General features: G+C 34.9%; 2 protein-coding genes across 7 annotated transcripts in view; one reads left to right on the top strand and one right to left on the bottom strand.

The window, feature by feature from the left end:
* Positions 1–20,017, top strand: part of LOC138320968 (stAR-related lipid transfer protein 3-like) — a 65,963-nt gene that overhangs the window by 19,415 nt on the left and 26,531 nt on the right. The window lies entirely within an intron of this gene.
* Positions 3,632–9,345, bottom strand: LOC138322004 (uncharacterized). The gene is made up of 4 exons (XM_069266063.1): positions 9,109–9,345; positions 4,952–5,239; positions 4,571–4,798; positions 3,632–4,231 (listed from the first exon to the last, which is right to left on the bottom strand). The coding sequence occupies exons 1-4, from the start codon at positions 9,343–9,345 to the stop codon at positions 3,632–3,634; spliced, it is 1,353 nt and encodes a 450-aa protein (XP_069122164.1).

Raw genomic sequence — 20,017 nt, forward strand, 5'->3', positions numbered from 1 at the left:
ATGTTGTCGATTCATCAGTCGCATCGTCTGTCTAGTACGTCCGCTCCATGGCGATTAACTTTTCACGCAATTTTGTACTCTCTTCTCTCAGTTCTACCAGTGCGATTTGGGCTGAAACTTGCATTGAAATATGGATCGTGACATGGTCCCGACAAAGTGTTGTAAATTTTAGGGTACGATCCGAATATCACAAGATGGCCGCCACAGCAGCCATCTTGAAAACTTGACAAACAACAATTTTGAAGACTTGTCATTCTGAAGTGGTCACCGAGTGCGATTTGACTGAAACTTGCATGAAATGATCGCTGTCATGGTCCCGATCCTCCCCCAAATAGTTTATATATTTTTTCGGTTTTCCGAAATCCATGATGGCCGCCACAGAGCCTGCCATCTTGTAAAACACATTTTGAACTTCGTCTCAAGTTCTCACCAGTGCGATTTGACTGAAACTTGCATGAAATGATCCTGACATGGTCCTGACAAAGTGTTTTTTTTTTTGGGTCGAATCCGAAATCCAAGATGGCAGCCACAGCGCCGCCATCTTGAAAACACATTTTTGAACTTCTTCTCAAGTTCTACCAGTGCGATTTGGCTGAAAACTTGCATGAAATGATCCTGATATTGTCCTGACAAAGTGTTTATATTTTTCTTCGGGTCGATCTGAAATCCAAGATGGCCGCCACAGCCGCCATCTTGAAAACACATTTTGTACTTCTTCTTCAAGTTCTATTTCTCTCCTGACTACGGGTCGTCGCATATAGGGCCTTGAAAACTTGCATGAAATTTTATCCTGACATTGGTCCTGGATTAATAAAGTGTTGTGTTATTTTTATTTTTTGGGTTTGATCCAAAATATTCAAAGATGGCTGCCACAGACTGCCATCTTGAAAACACATTTTGAACTTCTTCTCAATTTCTACTAAACCGATGGCAATTTGGCCTGATCACTTGCATGAAATGATCCTGACTATGATCCCCGACAAAGTGTTGGTTATTTTTCGGGTCCGATCCGAAATTCCAAGATGGGCCGCCACAGCCGCCATCTTTGAAAACACATTATATGAACTTCTTCTCAAGTTTACCAGTGCAATTTGACTGATATGCTGCCCCCCCCCCACTGTTGGAACATTTGCATGAACTTTGATCCATGACCGTTAATTTGACAAGGTTGGTCTGCCGTCCGCCATGCGTTAACTTTTCACATTTTGAACTTCTTCTCAAGTTCTACTGGTGTGATTTGACTGAAACTTGCATGAAATGATCCTGACATGGTTCCGACAAGGTATTGTTATTTTTCGGGTCGATCCGAAATACAAGATGGCCGCCACAGCCGCCATCTTGAAAAAACACATTTTGAACTTCTTCTCAAGTTCTACCAGTGCGATTTGGCTGAAACTTGCATGAAATGATCCTGACATGGTCCCCTACAAAGTGTTGTTATTTTTCGGAGTCGATCTGAAATCTAAGATGGCCGCCACAGCCACCATCTTGAAAACACATTTTGAACTTCTTCTCAAGTTCTACCAGTGCGATTTGGCTGAAACTTGCATGAAATGATCCTGACATGGTCCCGACAAAGTATTGTTACATCTCTGGTTGATCACAAATCGAAGATGGCTACCATGACACTATATCTAATTAATTTCCTATATGTTCAGGCCCTTGGGCCTCTTGTTTGAAATAAAATTTGCTGAAAGAAATTGAAAATGATCCTGACATGGTCCTGACAAAGTGACACCATATATAATTAATTTTACTATTGCCATTGTAGTCAGATGACAGTTAAGGCCCTTTGGGCCTCTTGTTTATCACTATGAATATTTCTAAAAACTTATAGGTTGTACACAGCATCCAAATTTTGAAGTCAACTAATTAAGACTGTATCAAATTGATATGATTAAAACTAAAAAAAAACTACATATTTTAGATTTAATACTAGATTTATTTCTGAGATACTGATCCAAAACAATTAAAAGCTGTATACCCGATATACCCGATTTTGGTCTATACTAAACAAAGCTTCTTGACCACCTAAATCTATAGTCTGTACATTATTAGAATTGCGAAAATTTCATTAATTTAATTCAAAAAAAAAAAAAAAAGTCTTCACATTAAGTTCTATACCTTATATATGATATATTACACTAGATGTCCCCTTGTTCTCTAGCCTGCTTACAGTAATGTCTTCAATAGTCTTCAATAGCAGCCAGGGTAAAACTTAATGTCACAGTTCTTTTAATCATAATATAATACATGTTAATGAGGGTCTTGAATTTGTTCACTGACTCAACATTCACAATTTCTGAAAGGAAGGAGTTCCAGTCGTTGATCACTTTTATTGCAAATGAATATTTCTGAATGTTAAGTGTTGTCTGAGGTTTCAGTAATCTTTTATTGTGTCCCCTTGTTCTGTAATGATCATGTATGGACAGTATGCCTCAACTTCTATCATTGGTTATGTCAATTCCATTAATAATTCTGAATACTTGTAAAACATCAGTTCTTTTACGTCTGTACTCTTGAGATGGTAATCCAAGTTGACGTAATCAGTTTGAATAGGGTAAGTTGAAAAGCCCTTTTATTAGTTTGTTGTCCCGACGTTGCACATTTTCTAGTTGCTGAATATCCTTAAGAAGCAGCGGACTCCAGACTGTAGTAGCATATTCTAACTGTGGCCGAATTAGAGATTTGTATAATGGCAGAAACATGTCTTTGCTGAGTGGACCAAACATTCTCCTAATCATCCCCAGAAATTGATTTGCTTTCTTGATACAAGTTGATATGTGTATGCTAACATATTACAGTATATACAAGACATAATTTAAGTCTCAGTAATTCCTGTTGTCTAGTTTCTGTCACACTAATAGTTGTCCATAGGCAAATATGAATTACACTTAATAAAAGTTGTCCATTCAAATTTGAATTACACTTACTAGTAATCATCAACAGCCAAAAATGAATTACAGTCATTGTTGTCCATAGCCAAATATGAATTACACTTACTAAAAGTTGTCCACACCCAAATATGAAGACACTTTCTGATAGTTGTCCAAAGCCAAATATGAATACACTTACTGATTGTTGTCCAAAACCAAATATGAATACACTTAATGATAGTTGTCCACAGCGAAATATGAATTACACTTACTGATAGTTGTCCAAAGCCAAATATGAATACACTTACTGATTGTTGTCCAAAGCCAAATATGAATTACACTTACTGATAGTTGCATGTCCACAGTCAAATATGAATTACACTTACTAATAGCTGCCCACAGCCAAATATGAATTTTATTTACTGATAAATGTCTGAAGCCAAATATGAATTACACTTTCTAGTAATTATAAACAGCCAAATATGAATTACACTGATTGTTGTCCAAAGCCAAATATGAATTACACTTAATGATAGTTGTCCACAGCAGAATGTGAATTACACTTACTGATAGTTGTCAAAGCCAAATATGAATTACACTTACTGATAGTTGTCAAAGCCAAATATGAATTACACTTACTGATAATTGTCCACAGCCAAATATGAATTACACTAACAGTTGTCCATAGCCAAATATGAATTACACTTACTGATAGTTTTATACAGAATATGCATCAGTCAACATGCTAGCTCTGATCAAAATCTTCCAGTTTCCTCTACTAAATGCACTAAATAACTCCCGTCCTTTCCAAGTCCATATTTCTCCATGACCCTTGAGATAATACTCTCGTCATGGTGATCTTTGAAGTATACACAACCAAACCATACCATATCCATCCCTTTTCCTTTACACTCCTGTGCATGCTGTTGGACATGTTTGTCAAAAAGCTCTTCTTCTAAATCTCCATATATGTCAATACTGCAGAAATACTCTGTAGGGGTAGGGTAGGCATACCCAACAGTCAAAAGAGCGGGACCTTCTGATTGGGCAATTTTACTGTAAAGTCGTGGACGTTCTGATTGGTCAACACTGTTGCAGAATTTTGGACCTTCTGATTGGTCAGCTCTACTGTAGAGAACGTGACAGTGCTCATCATAAAGAATATCAACATTTGATTCACGTAAACGATAAGGTACTAAATCCACCATAAGTCTTTTATCTGGAAATAAACGATTAGTTTCCCAGCTAGTTCTAAAAATCTCCCGAAGTTCCTCTTTCTTCAAGAGATGGACCTGACCCTGGTTTGGGGCTATCTGCTGTATGCTATCTTGTTTACCTTTGAAGTACATGATGTTCTGTAAATAAATCATATTCTGTTTGAATACAAAGACTTTTTGAGGAAAGAAAAATACACCAATAGTAGTCAATAACATTTTGAGTTCTAAATTGAAAGTCTCCCTCAATAGTGGTTTACTTTAAAGGTTTACTTCTGCTATGACAGCTTAAGCATTGACTGTATGACTTGTATGATAAAAGAAAATATTATTTTTACCTGAAATTTGATATGGTTTTAAGATACAATCAAACTTCATTTGATTAATCACATGCTCTGTAGCCTTGCTTTCTTCAAAGTATGTTATATTATTTTCAGTTTTGACTGCAAACAATTTATTTATTAAAACCAATCCAGCTACCCTAATGGAAATTAGCTCTGCTGTTCCAGTTTCCACCTTTCCCGTCATTCCTTTTATCATTGACGTATAGGCCAACCGCTTGATTCGTTTGTCAGACTTGTGTTGATGTTCGACATATCGCTGTAACTGATGTCCGATTCTGTGTCCCTTTTGGTCATCACTGACACGTACAGCTTTTCCAATCATGGTTTCACCATCATCAACAAACATAACACTCACATATCCCACCTTTAAGAAATAAATATTATCATAATTTGTATTATTTGCTTACAAAAGGGAGAATAATTTGGGCTTATCCACTCAACTGTCTGTCTGCTCAATCTAATTAAAATTAGACTTGTATTTCCACTCCACATAATGCTCTACAATATGCTCCAATACAAGATCTAACAACTCTACGATACGCTCCAATACATGATCTAACAACTCTACGATACGCTCCAATACAAGATCTAACAACTCTACGATACGCTTCGATACAAGATCTAACAACTCTACGATACGCTCCAATACAAGATCTAACAACTCTACGATACGCTCCAATACAAGATCTAACAACTCTACGATACGCTCCAACACAAGATCTAACAACTCTACGATACGCTCCAATACAACATCTAACAACTCTACGATATGCTCCAATACAAGATCTAACAACTCTACGATACGCTCCAATACAAGATCTAACACTCTACGATACGCTCCAATACAAGATCTAACAACTCTACGATACGCTCCAATACACAAGATCTAACAACTCTACGATACGCTCCAATACAAGATCTAACAACTCTACGATACGCTCCAATACAAGATCTAACAACTCTACGATACGCTCCAATACAACATCTAACAACTCTACGATACGCTCCAATACAAGAATTCTAACAACTCTACGATACGCTCCAATACAAGATCTAACAACTCTACGATACGCTCCAATACAAGATCTAACAACTCTACGATACGCTCCAATACAAGATCTAACAACTCTACGATACGCTCCAATACAAGATCTCACAACTCTACAGATACGCTCCAATACAAGATCTAACAACTCTACGATACGCTCCAATACAAGATCTAACAACTCTACGATACGCTCCAATACAAGATCTAACAACTCTACGATACGCTCCAATACAAGATCTAACAACTCTACGATACGCTCCAATACCTATACAAGATCTAACAACTCTACGATACGCTCCAATACAAGATCTAACAACTCTACGATACGCTCCAATACAAGATCTAACAACTCTACGATACGCTAACAACTCTACGATACCTCCAATACAAGATCTAACAACTCTACGATACGCTCCAATACAAGATCTAACAACTCTACGATACGCTCCAATACAAGATCTATAACAACTCTACGATACGCTCCAATACAAGATCTAACAACTCTACGATACGCTCCAATACAAGATCTAACAACTCTACGATACGCTCCAATACAAGATCTAACAACTCTACGATACGCTCCAATACAAGATCTAACAACTCTACGATACGCTCCAATACAAGATCTAACAACTCTACGATACGCTCCAATACAAGATCTAACAACTCTACGATACGCTCCAATACAAGATCTAACAACTCTACGATACGCTCCAATACAAGATCTTACAACTCTACGATACGCTCCAATACAAGATCTAACAACTCTACGATACGCTCCAATACAAGATCTAACAACTCTACGATACGCTCCAATACAAGATCTAACAACTCTACGATACGCTCCAATACAAGATCTAACAACTCTACGATACGCTCCAATACAAGATCTAACAACTCTACGATACGCTCCAATACAAGATCTAACAACTCTACGATACGCTCCAATACAAGATCTAACAACTCTACGATACGCTCCAATACAAGATCTAACAACTCTACGATACGCTCCAATACAAGATCTAACAACTCTACGATACGCTCCAATACAACATCTTAACAACTCTACGATACTCCAATAACAAGATCTAAACAACTCTACGATACGCTCCAATACAAGATCTAACAACTCTACGATACGCTCCAATACAAGATCTAACAACTCTACGATACGCTCCAATACAAGATCTAACAACTCTACTATACGCTCCAATACAAGATCTAACAACCTCTACGATACGCTCCAATACAACATCTAACAACTCTACTACGATTACGCTCCAATACAAGATCTAACAACTCTACGATACGCTCCAATACATACATCTAACAACTCTACGATACGCTCCAATACAAGATCTAACAACTCTACGATACGCTCCAATACAAGATCTAACAACTCTACGATACGCTCCAATACAAGATCTAACAATGCTCTACGATAACGCTCCAATACAAGATCTAACAACTCTACGATACGCTCCAATACAAGATCTAACAAACTCTACGATACGCTCCAATACAAGATCTAACAACTCTACGATACGCTCCAATACAAGATCTAACAACTCTACGATACGCTCCCAATACAAGATCTAACAACTCTAGCAATACGCCTCAAACAAGATCTAAACAACTCTACGATACGCTCCAATACAAGATCTAACAACTCTACGATACGCTCCAATACAAGATCCTAACCAACTCTACGATACGCTCCAGTCATACAAGATCTAACAACTCTACGATACGCTCCAATACAAGATCTAACAACTCTAACGATACGCTCCAATACAAGATCTAACAACTCTAACGATACGCCTCCAATACAAGATCTAACAACTCTACGATACGCTCCAATACAAGATCTAACAACTCTACGATACGCTCCAATACAAGATCTAACAACTCTACGATACGCTTCCAATAACAAGATCTAACAACTCTACGATACGCTCCAATACAAGATCTAACAACTCTACGATACGCTCCAATACAAGATCTAACAACTCTACGATACGCTCCAATACAGATCTAACAACTCTACGATACGCTCCAATACAAGATCTAACAACTACGATACGCACCAAATACGATAACAACTCTACGCTACGCTTCGATACAAGATCTAACAACTCTACGATACGCTCCAATACAAGATCTAACAACTCTACGATACGATAATCCTAACCTCCACGATTACAAAGATCCAAAACTAACAACTCTACGATACGCTCTAAAATACAGTGTGTTGTTAGATCTTGTTTTTGGAGTATATTATATTATATTTCGGGCAAAATGGGTAAACAAGTTCGGCCCTTTGATTTACAAAAAAATGTGGAGGGTTGGTTTTTGCAAAAAAAATGTCTGTTTTTGATTTAGATAATTATTAAACCAATTTAATCATCATATCGGCAATGATATTCTATGAATTTTCGTTGTTTTTACCAAATATTAAAATTTGTGCTAAAAATAAGTAGTCAACAGCTGCTTTAAGAGGTTCAAAATGCTTCAAAACTTAAATACCGTTAGTTTCAAAAATCACGCTAGTGACATCAACAAAACTGTTTAAAAGATAAAATAGAAAAATCGCAGGCGATGGCTTTTGTGGTTTACCAAAGGTTTTATGTGTCCTATCAACAGTCATGGTCATTTAAGGATAGCTGTTTATACTTCAAAGATATTTAATCACACCGAAGATTCCATAGGGGTCATGCTGAGGTGACCCCAAACAGTGTGTTTTTAGATCTTGTTTTGGAGTATATTGTGTAGTGCAGGGTAGGGAAGCGTAATTACAAGTCTAATATTTTAATTAGATTGTCTGTCTACCACACTTTCATTTCGGTGCAAAACTGGGTAACAAGGTTAAATGCATTGTGGGTTTGAAAAATTTTGATTAACACTTTTAATGAACAATATTTGATGGAGGTATGGCCCTTTGATTTACAAAAAAATGTCTTTGTTTTTGCTGTTAGATAATATTAAACCAATTTAATCATCATATCGGCAATGATATTCTATGAATTTTCTTGTTTTTACCAAATATAAAATTTGTGCTAAAAATAAGTAGTCAACAGCTTTAAGAGGTTCAAAATGCTTCAAAACTTAAATACCGTTATTCAAAATCAGAGTGACATCAACAAAACTGTTAAAAGATAAATGAAAAATCGCAGGCGATGGCTTTTGTGGTTTACCAAGGTTATGTGTCCTATCAACAGTCATGGTCATTTAAGGATATGTAATACGTAATTAGGAGATGTTCTTGTACAAAAACACACCAACCTTTTGTCAGCACCAGGTGACTCCCTCAAATGAGTTTCAAATCCGCAACCAAGAGGTTGAAACTTAAGGCTTTTAGTGTTAGTGTGTCAATTATTTGTTGTCAGCTCTCAGTCACTGTGGTGTTGAGAGGTTAAGGATAACAAGTCATTTCAATGATGTTGAATCAACAGGAAAATTACAATATAGATAAAGATAAGAAGGAGACACAAAAAGTGAAGAAAGGACAAAAATCGAGGTAATGCCATGAAAAATATGAAAAAAAGTTTAAGAAACATCATAAACAGCAAGAAAAACAACTAAAACTGATGTAAAAATTGTTAAGTTAGGTATAAAAAAGCCCTTACGTGTCTCCCATTTAGAGTGGCAGAATATGCGTAATGGTTTCTGAGCATGGTCCGGTACAGGCCTGGAAGTTTGTCAATGCCACCATATACTTTCTTCTGTATGGAGATAACATCCTCATAATTCTCTATGCCAACGGGCTGAATCTTGATACTGCCTGGATCTCGGAAAACATTAAAATTAAATTTGATAGAAAATGTATGGAGAAGAGTCTTGAAGCTATTATACCTCTTTAGCATCTTGGTCATGTATTGTGTTTCAGACTGAAACAATTATTTCTTTCTGTCACAGTATACAATAGTATTTATATTACTTTTATTATCTGTGCACTAACCACATACAGCATTTCATCAAACAGATTGTGACATATGGATTATTTTGATGACAAATTAGTTGCTCATTTTCATACAAATAAACAGGGAAAATTAAAATTCACATGTGTTACCAATATATTTTGAAAGTATAATGAAAATTAAACATATTTTAAATTTTTAATTTTCAACAATGTTTACCAGAATGCATGGGTACCATACTACCAACTCTTTTCAAAAGTTTTCTTTAGGCACATATCACTATGTCATCCATATTTGGTGTGAAACATTATTGGGGAAGGACAATCATATTTCATATAAGCTGAGCTTGGTCCGACCCCTAGGGGCTGGAGCTTGGTCCGACCCCTAGGGGCTGAGGGGTGGGGCCCCAAAAAGGCAAATTTTCTTAATTTTAGCTTTAAAATCCTACTCCTCCTTCATCCTTGGATGGATTTCATCCATATTTGGTGTGAAACATCATTTGGGACGGACAATCATATTTTATATAAATGAGCCTGGTCCGACCCCTAGGGGCTGAGGGGTGGGGCCCCAAAAAGGCAAATTTTCTTAATTTTAGCTTTAAAATCCTACTCCTCCTTCATCCTTGGATGGATTTCATCCATATTTGGTGTGAAACATCATTGGGGATGGACAATCATATTTTATATAAATGAGCGTGGTCCAACCCCTAGGGGCTGAGGGGTGGGGCCCCCAAAGGGCAAATTTTCTTAATTTTAGCTTTAAAATCCTACTCCTCCTTCATCCTTGGATGGATTTCATCTATATTTAGTGTAATACATTATTGGGGAAGGATAATCATATTTGATGTAAATGAGCGTGGTCCAACCCCTAGGGGCTGAGGGGTGGGGCCCCAAAAAGGCAAATTTTCTTAATTTTAGCTTTAAAATCCTTACTCCTCCTTCATCCTTGGATGGATTTTATCCATATTTGATGTGAAACATCATTGGGGACGGAAAATCCTATTTTATATAAATGAGCCTGGTCCGACCCCTAGGGGCTGAGAGGTGGGGCCCCAAATGGGGAAATTTTCTTAATTTTAGCTTTTAAAATCCTTCTCCTCCTTCATCCTTGGATGGATTTCATCCATATTTGGTGTGAAACATCATTGGGGAAGGACAATCATATTATAAATGAGCCTGGTCCGACCCTTATGGGCTGAGGGGTGGGGCCCCAAATGGGGAAATTTTCTTAATTTTAGCTTTAAAATCCTACTCCTCCTCCATCCTTGGATGAATTTTATCCATATTTGGTGTGAAACATCATTGGGGAAACACAATTATATTTTATATAAATGAGTCTGGTCTGAACCCTAGGAACTGAGGGGTGGGGCCCCAAAAGGGCAAATTTTCTTAATTTTAGCTGGCACACTTCCTGTTTTAAGGTTTCAGTCTCCAATCTCAATGAAAATTGGTCTAAAGGGGTTTTAATTGATGCCGAACAACATGCAAACATTTTCCTAAAGATTTTGGTATTCCAAGATGGCCGCTGGCCCACTTCCTGTTTTAAGGTTTCAGTCTCCGATCTCAATGAAAATTGGTCTATAGTGGTTTTAATTGATTCAGAAGGGGAAACTTTAAGTAAGGACAATCATATTTTATAAAGGACCGAGGTAAGACCCATGGGGATAGTATGACCGAGGTCCAAAATGGGAGCTTTGCTGAAATTTGGCTTTAAAATCTTACTCCTCCTTATTTTAATCCTTGAATGGGTTTCGACCATATTTGGATGAAGGGCTACCAAGTTTGTTCAACAAATGACATTTACCTTTTTCAGAAACTTACATATTCAACTAAGGAGTTCCTTGTATTGTTTATATTAATTGTTAATTGGTCGATCCAATAATAATAATGGCTGCCAAAGCCACCATCATGAAAAATACATTTAAAGGTCTTCTTCAGCTTCAGTGCTGAAAATTTGTTAGAATGTAAAGGAAGGGCTGTCTAAAAAGTATTGTTATTTTCAGACCCCTTAAAACACATTGCACTTTCCAAAATCCAAGATGGATGTCAAAGTCACCATCTTGGACACATATTTTATGACATCTTTTCCCATTAAAATGATGCCAAGGTTGCATTATCAGACTACTGTTAAGGCCCTTGCAATTGGGCCTCTGGTTCCTTAATGCAAGTTTGTAGCGAAAACATTGCCTGTTATTTGTGACAGAGTTTTATTAAACAACCATCTTAACTATTTTCTTAAGTTGATATGAAATCCAAGATAGTCCCATACAATTTGCCCTTGTGACTCATGCTTTTTTCTTAAAAAACGGTATTTAATTGTTATCCTATTTGACTGGTGCCAAGGTCATTAGATGACCATTAAGGTCCTTATTATTGGATTTATGCAAAAATCATAAGGCCATTTGTTTCCTTTCCAAAGTCAATTAGTCGCCTTTTATCAATATGCTTCTTACAGAAGATGACTTCAAACATTTCTTTATTATTCAGGTTTCTTAATATCCATAATTTATTGATGTACTAAGCATTATAATGACTGGTTTAATATATAAAATAGAATGGTAACTAACAGCTGTGGAAAAATGAATAAATCTTAAGCGTGAGTGTACTCGTACTATTATTTTCCTTGTCGTGTATAGAGTCTGTGTACATTCGCTATGCTCAGATTCCAACTGCGCATGCGATACCGGAAGTCAGTGTCTTATAGCGTTTAATAGATTTCGCCATGATTTAGTGACACCACACTTTCAAAATCATATATAAAGAAATACTTGTCAGCGATAATCTACTATAAATTAACAACAATGACATTACACGGTGCTAAACGCATTTGTTTTGTGTAAACTTCAAGTGGCATACCATACAAACTCTTGCATCGGTCACGATATTTTAAACATCTTATCGACTTTGGAAACTTCCGGAACAATACAATGCAATTCAGGTTTATATAGTCAATAAAATAAAGCGACGAAATGGATAACTTTTAGTACTGGACACATATTTAATTTATTTCACATCAATTTCCTAGGTCCTAGGTGTACGTTGCACTATCGCTTACTAAACCCTGTGACCAATAGTCCCAAGGATAATGAGCGAAGTGCTACGTACACCTGTTGCAAAGGATGATTTCATAGCGGAAATTAAGGTTAGGAAGTATTTAGCGAGCAATTAATGTCTAACAGACATATTTCTAGTTCAATTTTGCAAATATGAATTTTTATGATGTCATATTAATTTACTCCATACCAAAAAAAAATTCTTTCCTGGCTTCTTTATATTGTGATTTCCATTTCAAAGTATTTTTCGCGGAGAGTAATATAAGTTTCATGGATTTAAAATTGATTAGAAATACTTTGAATTGAATTGTGTAAGAAATGTAAAAGATATTAATTTGCGTCAAAAATTTTCACAAATTTTTTTCACTGTTAGTGTAAATTAAATCAAAATCATGTGTTTTGCTACTATAAAACAAGACATTCATTATTTTGTTTCAAACAACAGATCATAGTATTCACAAAAAAGCCTGCAATACTTCATAATATCTTTTTGTTGTGAAATAGTGCAATACATTACGACATGGGTGTAAACATCATTTCAAATATTTTCAGTAAGCTACTTTACCATCATTAAGTCAGTTGTATGTTATTATTCTATTTCATATGTAAAACTGTTCGGTTCCATCTGAACTTGTACTTATTGCCTTGGATTGTGATATAGTATACGATTATTGTTGATTTTTGCAAAAGTCATGAGGAGATAATATGCAAAGTTTCATAATTGATGTAAGCTACGTTACCGCTATTTCTGAGGTAAAAGTCAAGAGAATCTCAACGAGGACGTCACACAGAGCATGATAAATAAAAAGAATTGTATGTAATTATCTTGAAATATTAATCATTGATCACAAAAGTCTTCTTGTGAACAAAATATATACATAATAAACAGAATGAAAACCGCATCATCAGATTGAATATTCAATCAGCCTTCAAAATGGTCATAACATATGTATCTAAAATTCAGCATGGTCTTGAACAAGTTCAGTAAAATTTCTCTGTGAATTACATTAAAACATTTTAATGTTGATAAAAAATGTAATACTTACATGTCAGGCCAATGCTGTCTGGTGAGATGGGTCCACAATCGTTGCTGTTTTGAATATTTGTACCCTTCAACTTTAACCATGTTGCCAATATATAATGAGGAAGTACAATTTAGCATTCTAATGGCTAAAATCAAACACGGTAGATATTTTGGGTGGTTTGAATTTCCGGAAAGTGCTTCAATACCGCAGATCGCATTGGAAAACTGCTCTAGAACGTAGATTACTGTAACGTAGTTTCATAACGTAAATTATATTTTTCACTATTACCGCATGTTTTACACCCAGGAAAGGGGACAGGTAGAAATATGATGTGTATATTATATCACCCATAGGTGAACGTTTTATGCACTATTCATTGATTAATCATATTACCCTTCATTCTGCAGTAGCAAAAAAAAATGCAAGCGTAACATAGATTACGGTCTTAAAAAACTATTTTAAAATTTGATTTTGCTTCCAGATTGTATCAATATTTGCAAGTTCAATCCACTAAATGTAATATTTTGTTTGTAGATATGTGTCCTTATGCTGTCTTACCGCTATAATAATCTCCTGAATGTAGTTTTATAACTATCGATAGTAGAGCTATGGTAAGGATAATGTAGCTTACTTAGTTTTTTGGCAACATCATTCAAACCTTCATATCTTGAAGAAAAATGAAGATATTGGTATGAAATTTGGAAAGCTTGTAGCGGAAGTGTAACTCTTCCAAATGGCGATCCCTAAATTATTATAGATTGGTAACAATTATTTTTTCAATGTAATGAATAACTAGTATTCATCAAGCGACAGACCATTTTTACTGGTTAGAGGTACATCTTCACGTCATTGTAAGAAAATCGGTGATTAAATATTGTTGTTTAGATGTGCATGTCGTCTACTCCTATTGGTTCTTGTAAAAGAAATGTTGTTTGGTTAAGTCTTTACACGTAAAGTTAATTTACAGCCTGACGACAGCTAAAAAAGAATGTGTCCACTTTACTGGAGAATAGTAGAGACTTCATACTGGGTCTGTTGTTCCATGGAGATAAGGCGTGTGTTGATAATGACAAGACCCATGTGCAATTATTAGAGCAATTAAGTTATAAGTGTTTTTAATTTAAAGTATCAAAGGTATTTGATACCTTTCATTAAAGATACAGATCGGTGTCTGTCATCAACGACATATGGTGAATGGGAACGGGAAAAAAATGTTGATATGAAATAAAAGTTTGCGTTCTTAAAAAATCTTCATACAATAATACTGCATGGTTTTGAATGTACATCAAAAGTTTTTGTACTTGTTAGTAGATATTCCTTTCTTGTTCTATTATCATCAAATGATGCATCAATATTGATGTGCAGACTCTGATTTCGTACTCAGTTGCAGTGAAAATGCCTTATCTAAAGACGAAATATATATCTACTATATACAGAATATATCTCCTTCTTTTCTTTTGTGTTTTGGAGAAAAATAATCAAACAATGGATATAAAGACTCAACTATAAGGATGTGACAAGGAAATCACAGCCCTCTTGGTAATTCATGAACGTCAAACCTGAAGGGAAGCCTTAATGGATTGGATGTACTGGCCGTCAAACTCTCAAAATATGTAGGGAAATTAAGATCCTATTATCCCTCGCAATTTTCATAAGTTTTTTCATGTCTAAGTTTGTTTGTTGAGGCACATGTGCACTAAAACTGACTGCCCAGTTTTCCTTCACTTTTAACCATCTTACAGCTAAGGCACATTTAGGGTGTATTAAAACTGTTTATGTCTGGCCCTACAGTATACCAACTGTAAGATCCTAGTACTTATCAATAGTAGGCTTGGCTTATCCTACAGTATACCAACTGTAAGATCTTAGTACTTATCAATAGTAGGCTTGGCTTATCCTACAGTATACCAACTGTAAGATCTTAGTACTTATCATTAGTAGGCAGGTCTGGTCTAGACTATTGTGTATCGTTATCTAACTGACTGTAACTGTTATTCCATCTGTATTGCTAGTTAATTCTTTTTCACTTAATGTACTGAATTAACTCTACTAGTACACAGGCTCTTAATTGTTACAGCATATGTATCAATTGTATCATGCATAGATAAACTATCAGACAAACTTAAAATAAAATGTATTATAAATCTAGAGATTAGCTAAATTCCTTCTTTGAAATTATTCTATCTAATGTTTTAATTGGTTCAATTTAAAAAGAAAAAATCTTTAATTTATTGTATTCCATCTGGAAATTGTAACCACGCAGTTTTTGTTAGACAATACATGTAATATAATGAATAAGTTCAACTGTATATGATTAATTGTCATTGTTGTTGTTCATCTACGTATAAACTGTCATGATCAGTTCACAGTTTGTAACAATTACACTGGGGGACTAGGGCTTAAACATTGGGCTATTACACTATAACCTGTCAAAACTGGCGCTTGTTCAATTTGGAATCGTAGTTATTGTATGGCATTTTCCTTCTCAGTTTATAGCACCTAAAACCTGTATAATCTGGATTCCTGTCTTAACCAGCCAAAACATAAGCTGGTCCTGTTGACATCTGGTTTAGACAAGTTATACTGTATCACTTAGGGCTGGCCCTGCAATAGGACAACATATTAATATAACATTTAATTATCTGATGTACTTATATACCGGTGTACCATTGTATAGTCTATACCTTTCTTTGCCTCAGAGGCGATATATAAGTACATGTGACGGATCAAACGTCCAAAGTTCACATTATACAAGAAATTGATCAGTTTATTATGAAACATTAAAAGAAGTGTTATCTAACATTGAATTTGCATTAGATTCAATTGAATAATTATTCCCGAGTTAAAATTGTAAATAAAAGTGTACTAATCTAGGATGAAAAACTGAATTGATATCTTTAATTAAATACCTGGATTTTAAAAACAGTTTTTCTGAAAAACTTTTATCAACCCTTTCACGCCTGAAGACACATTTGAACTTTTTTTATTTAAAGACTGGAACAGTTCATTATGAATTTTCATTTTAAATGAATTAAACAATTTTAACAAAGCATATATTTAATTATTAGAATGAGTCAGGGACGAAAAAATGTTTGCAATGAAACAAACATCCTTTGTACAGGAACAAAATGTACAACAGAAATAATGTCCTGTTACTATCAGTCATTGCCTTACCTCACACTTTGTTGTGTAAGTATAAAAAGTTAAAAGGATCGAGACATAAACCAGCTGTAGCTTTTGTACCATTTTAACCTATAGATATAGGGACACTGTCTGTGTAGGTTTAACCTAGGGACACTGTCTGTGTAGGCAGCGGTGTTGTACAAATCAATGATCAGATCATCTCTAACATCCAATCAGCACTTCAGCATTCACAGGAATCAATGTAGGCTGACCTACAAGTAGATGGAATACTTTCAATAAAACTTTTAAGAAAGAAAAAAGTTTATACATGTGTACTATGATTCATATATGACATATTTGACATAAAAAAAACTTGCTTAGATTAGATCATCAGGGCCCCTTATCATCTCTAATGCTGGAGCCCTGATAATTAATCAGTGTGTTTTTCCGTCAGTCCTTCGTTATCTGTCTTATAATCCATGAAAGGTTTCCAGAGATTCCCCTGAAAATAAATTGGCCATGGCCACTTGTTTTGAAACTGCAGATGGTAATAGAGTATAATACATTATATAGATGTGCAAGAGGGCCCGGTTTCATTTTTTTACAAAGAAATACAAATGGCTGCCATGATCCAAAAGATTATCCACTAACAAAATTTTTAAATTGTCAGATTTCAATGAAAATTGATTTAGGATTTTTGGTGACTCTGAATATGCATATGTTTTAAATTTTGTGTCTAATATAAAATTAGATTTTGTGCATCAAAATATTTATATGTTTAAAAATGAATTAGAATGATTAGTTATTAAATTGATCATTATAATTATATTTATCATTATATCATCAAGTGCACCAATTGTATTCAGAAGACTGTCAAGTGTATTCAGAAATTATATGGACTCTAACATAGAGATGGTCTATATAGTACATCTTATGAATATTCATTAGTTTTTCCACAATGTTATAAACAATAATATGTAAAGGGAGGGGTCATTAGATGTACATGTGTAATACTACACTGACCTCAGTATGTAAATAAGATTGGGGTTAACCTGACTCAATGTACCAGCACCATGTGTCATTCTATAAATAGCATGGTCTGATATCCCCAGTGTTATTCAGTTTACTACCTGAGATTTTTCTGGGGCGTGATTGTGTTTATACACACAGGGTATGTAGTACGGTGGGTTACCTGGTGACTGATTAATTACACCTGCCCTGTACGTGTTAGGTCATATACACTCAATACCCACTAATACTCAGCACATAGTACTCTAGTAGATCAGAAAAAATCTGAGGAGAAAAAACAGCGGCTATACTGGGTCATCAGTCCCACCCTGACAAATTCAAGAGTATATACATGTATATACGTGTCATTTCTGTAGAGGAAAGTGATCTGTGGTATCTGATTTACCTGGAGAAGTCCGATCTACCTCAGGAGAGAGTCGTGTTTGAGTGGTCAGCTAGTGACCGGAGTGTATGGTCAGTTTTAAGTTGAATTCACCAAAGGCCGGACATACTGTAATGGATTTGTGTAGAACACTGAAATCTGTAGGATGCAGGGAGTTTTAGAATATTTCATTTCATGGATATATTAATGTTCCTATATCTAATGGTGTGTAAATCAGATTTATCAATGTGTTAAGTCTTTAATAGTGTTTGTTTATACTCAGGTCATATAGTTTTTATCTTAGATATATACACATATAGTATATTATATATTTATTTATTATTTCTTTTTATTTCATTATATTTATTAAATCTGTTAAGTATTATTTTGTATACATATAGCTGTCAGCAGCATTTCTGAGTGTACCCTACAATATTTATTTAATTCGGACCTCAACTGTTAGATAATAACTAGGTAATTGTGTTGTTTGGATTTTACCACTTGACATTTCAACTTGGTGAATTACGATCTGGATTTGTAACTGAACAGTTGTCAACCATATATTAAGTATGGCACTACAAATTGAAGCGGGGATTGCTAAAGTGTCTGGATTATTTAAGAAAAAGAAAGGGAAAAAATCTCACAAGAACTCAAGCCAGGTTCTAGGTAAGAATATATCAATGTTACAGTATTGGTGGTGTTGTGTATTATTTAGAGGTAAAAATAATGTAGATACAAATTTTTATATTGTTTTAGGTATAAGAAGGTGAGTTCAGTACAGCAATATGTATACAATTTGTGTACCCATTGTAATTACTCTTATGTTCCCCATGGATGGCAAATATGTGAAGTCTGCAAAATTCCTAAATGACTTTACATTGATCTGAAAAAAATACATATCAAGTCTTACTTCTGTTTATGGAATAATGTATTTCTAAACACGAGTAGTTGAGACCACCTCTGATGACATACAAACATTTTTGTGCATCTGATGACATACAAACATATTTGTGCAGTGAACCATCCCCCATTCACTAACCTATCTTCAGCAGCTGATGCAGATCTTGACAAGCCACATAATCTAACAAATAAATCACTACAGACTGCAGGAGAAAGAAACTTTTAAATCAATTTTCATGAACTTGGTGACATGTATATCAGCTACTTGGGAAAATAAAGATTTCATTGAATGACGTCTCGATTTAAAAGTTTATTTATAATGAGAAAATTTTGAAAGGCAGAATTTTTCATTATTTATGAATTATAATATAGACAATAACTTATTTTGTTTGTTAGAGTTTTACAAGAAGTGAATAGTCATATTTTGTGTTGTTTAGCTTATCACTATAAAGTTTTAAAAAATGAAAATGTTCCCATTATATATAAATTACATAGTGAACATTACATAGTGAAATGCCACATGCAATTCTAATATATATATATATACCTAAAATTTCCTCTGAAATACCCACCTAAAATTTCCTCTGAAATACCCAGTGACAGATTACCTAAAGTAAATTTGATACTATGATATGGTTATAAACATGTACCTGGATAAATGTTCTCGTTTATATTTGGTACATGTACATGGTTTAAAGACATATTGATAGACTTTATTATCCAACAAATTAAAGTCAAGTCATTATTAATTGTAAATTCTCCTTCAAGATCGACTTGTTTATAGATAAGACGGTATCAGGTCAAAATCTGTGATTTTAAAATTCCAGGTACACAGGAAATGTTTCTGAAATATGTAGCTTTAAAACCACTCTTTAAATGTTAGCTTTCTGAGGTCAGATAGATTTTAATATCTGGGAAAATGAACCACTGTGTTGGAGAGTGTCAGCATGATTTTATAAATACTTTCACACTGCAGTAGCTAGGTTTGTATAACCTCACAGATTTGTTTGTCAATCTTGAGTATATATACCTCTCGGAGATCCAGAAATCGGTTCTAAATACATATTTATACCATGCAGCTTAACATTATTGGAATTAAAAATAGTGTTTTATTGCACATATCAATAA

The sequence above is a fragment of the Argopecten irradians genome, chromosome 4 (genome assembly GCF_041381155.1).
Source record: "Argopecten irradians isolate NY chromosome 4, Ai_NY, whole genome shotgun sequence".
NCBI classification, from domain to species: Eukaryota; Metazoa; Mollusca; class Bivalvia; order Pectinida; family Pectinidae; genus Argopecten; species Argopecten irradians.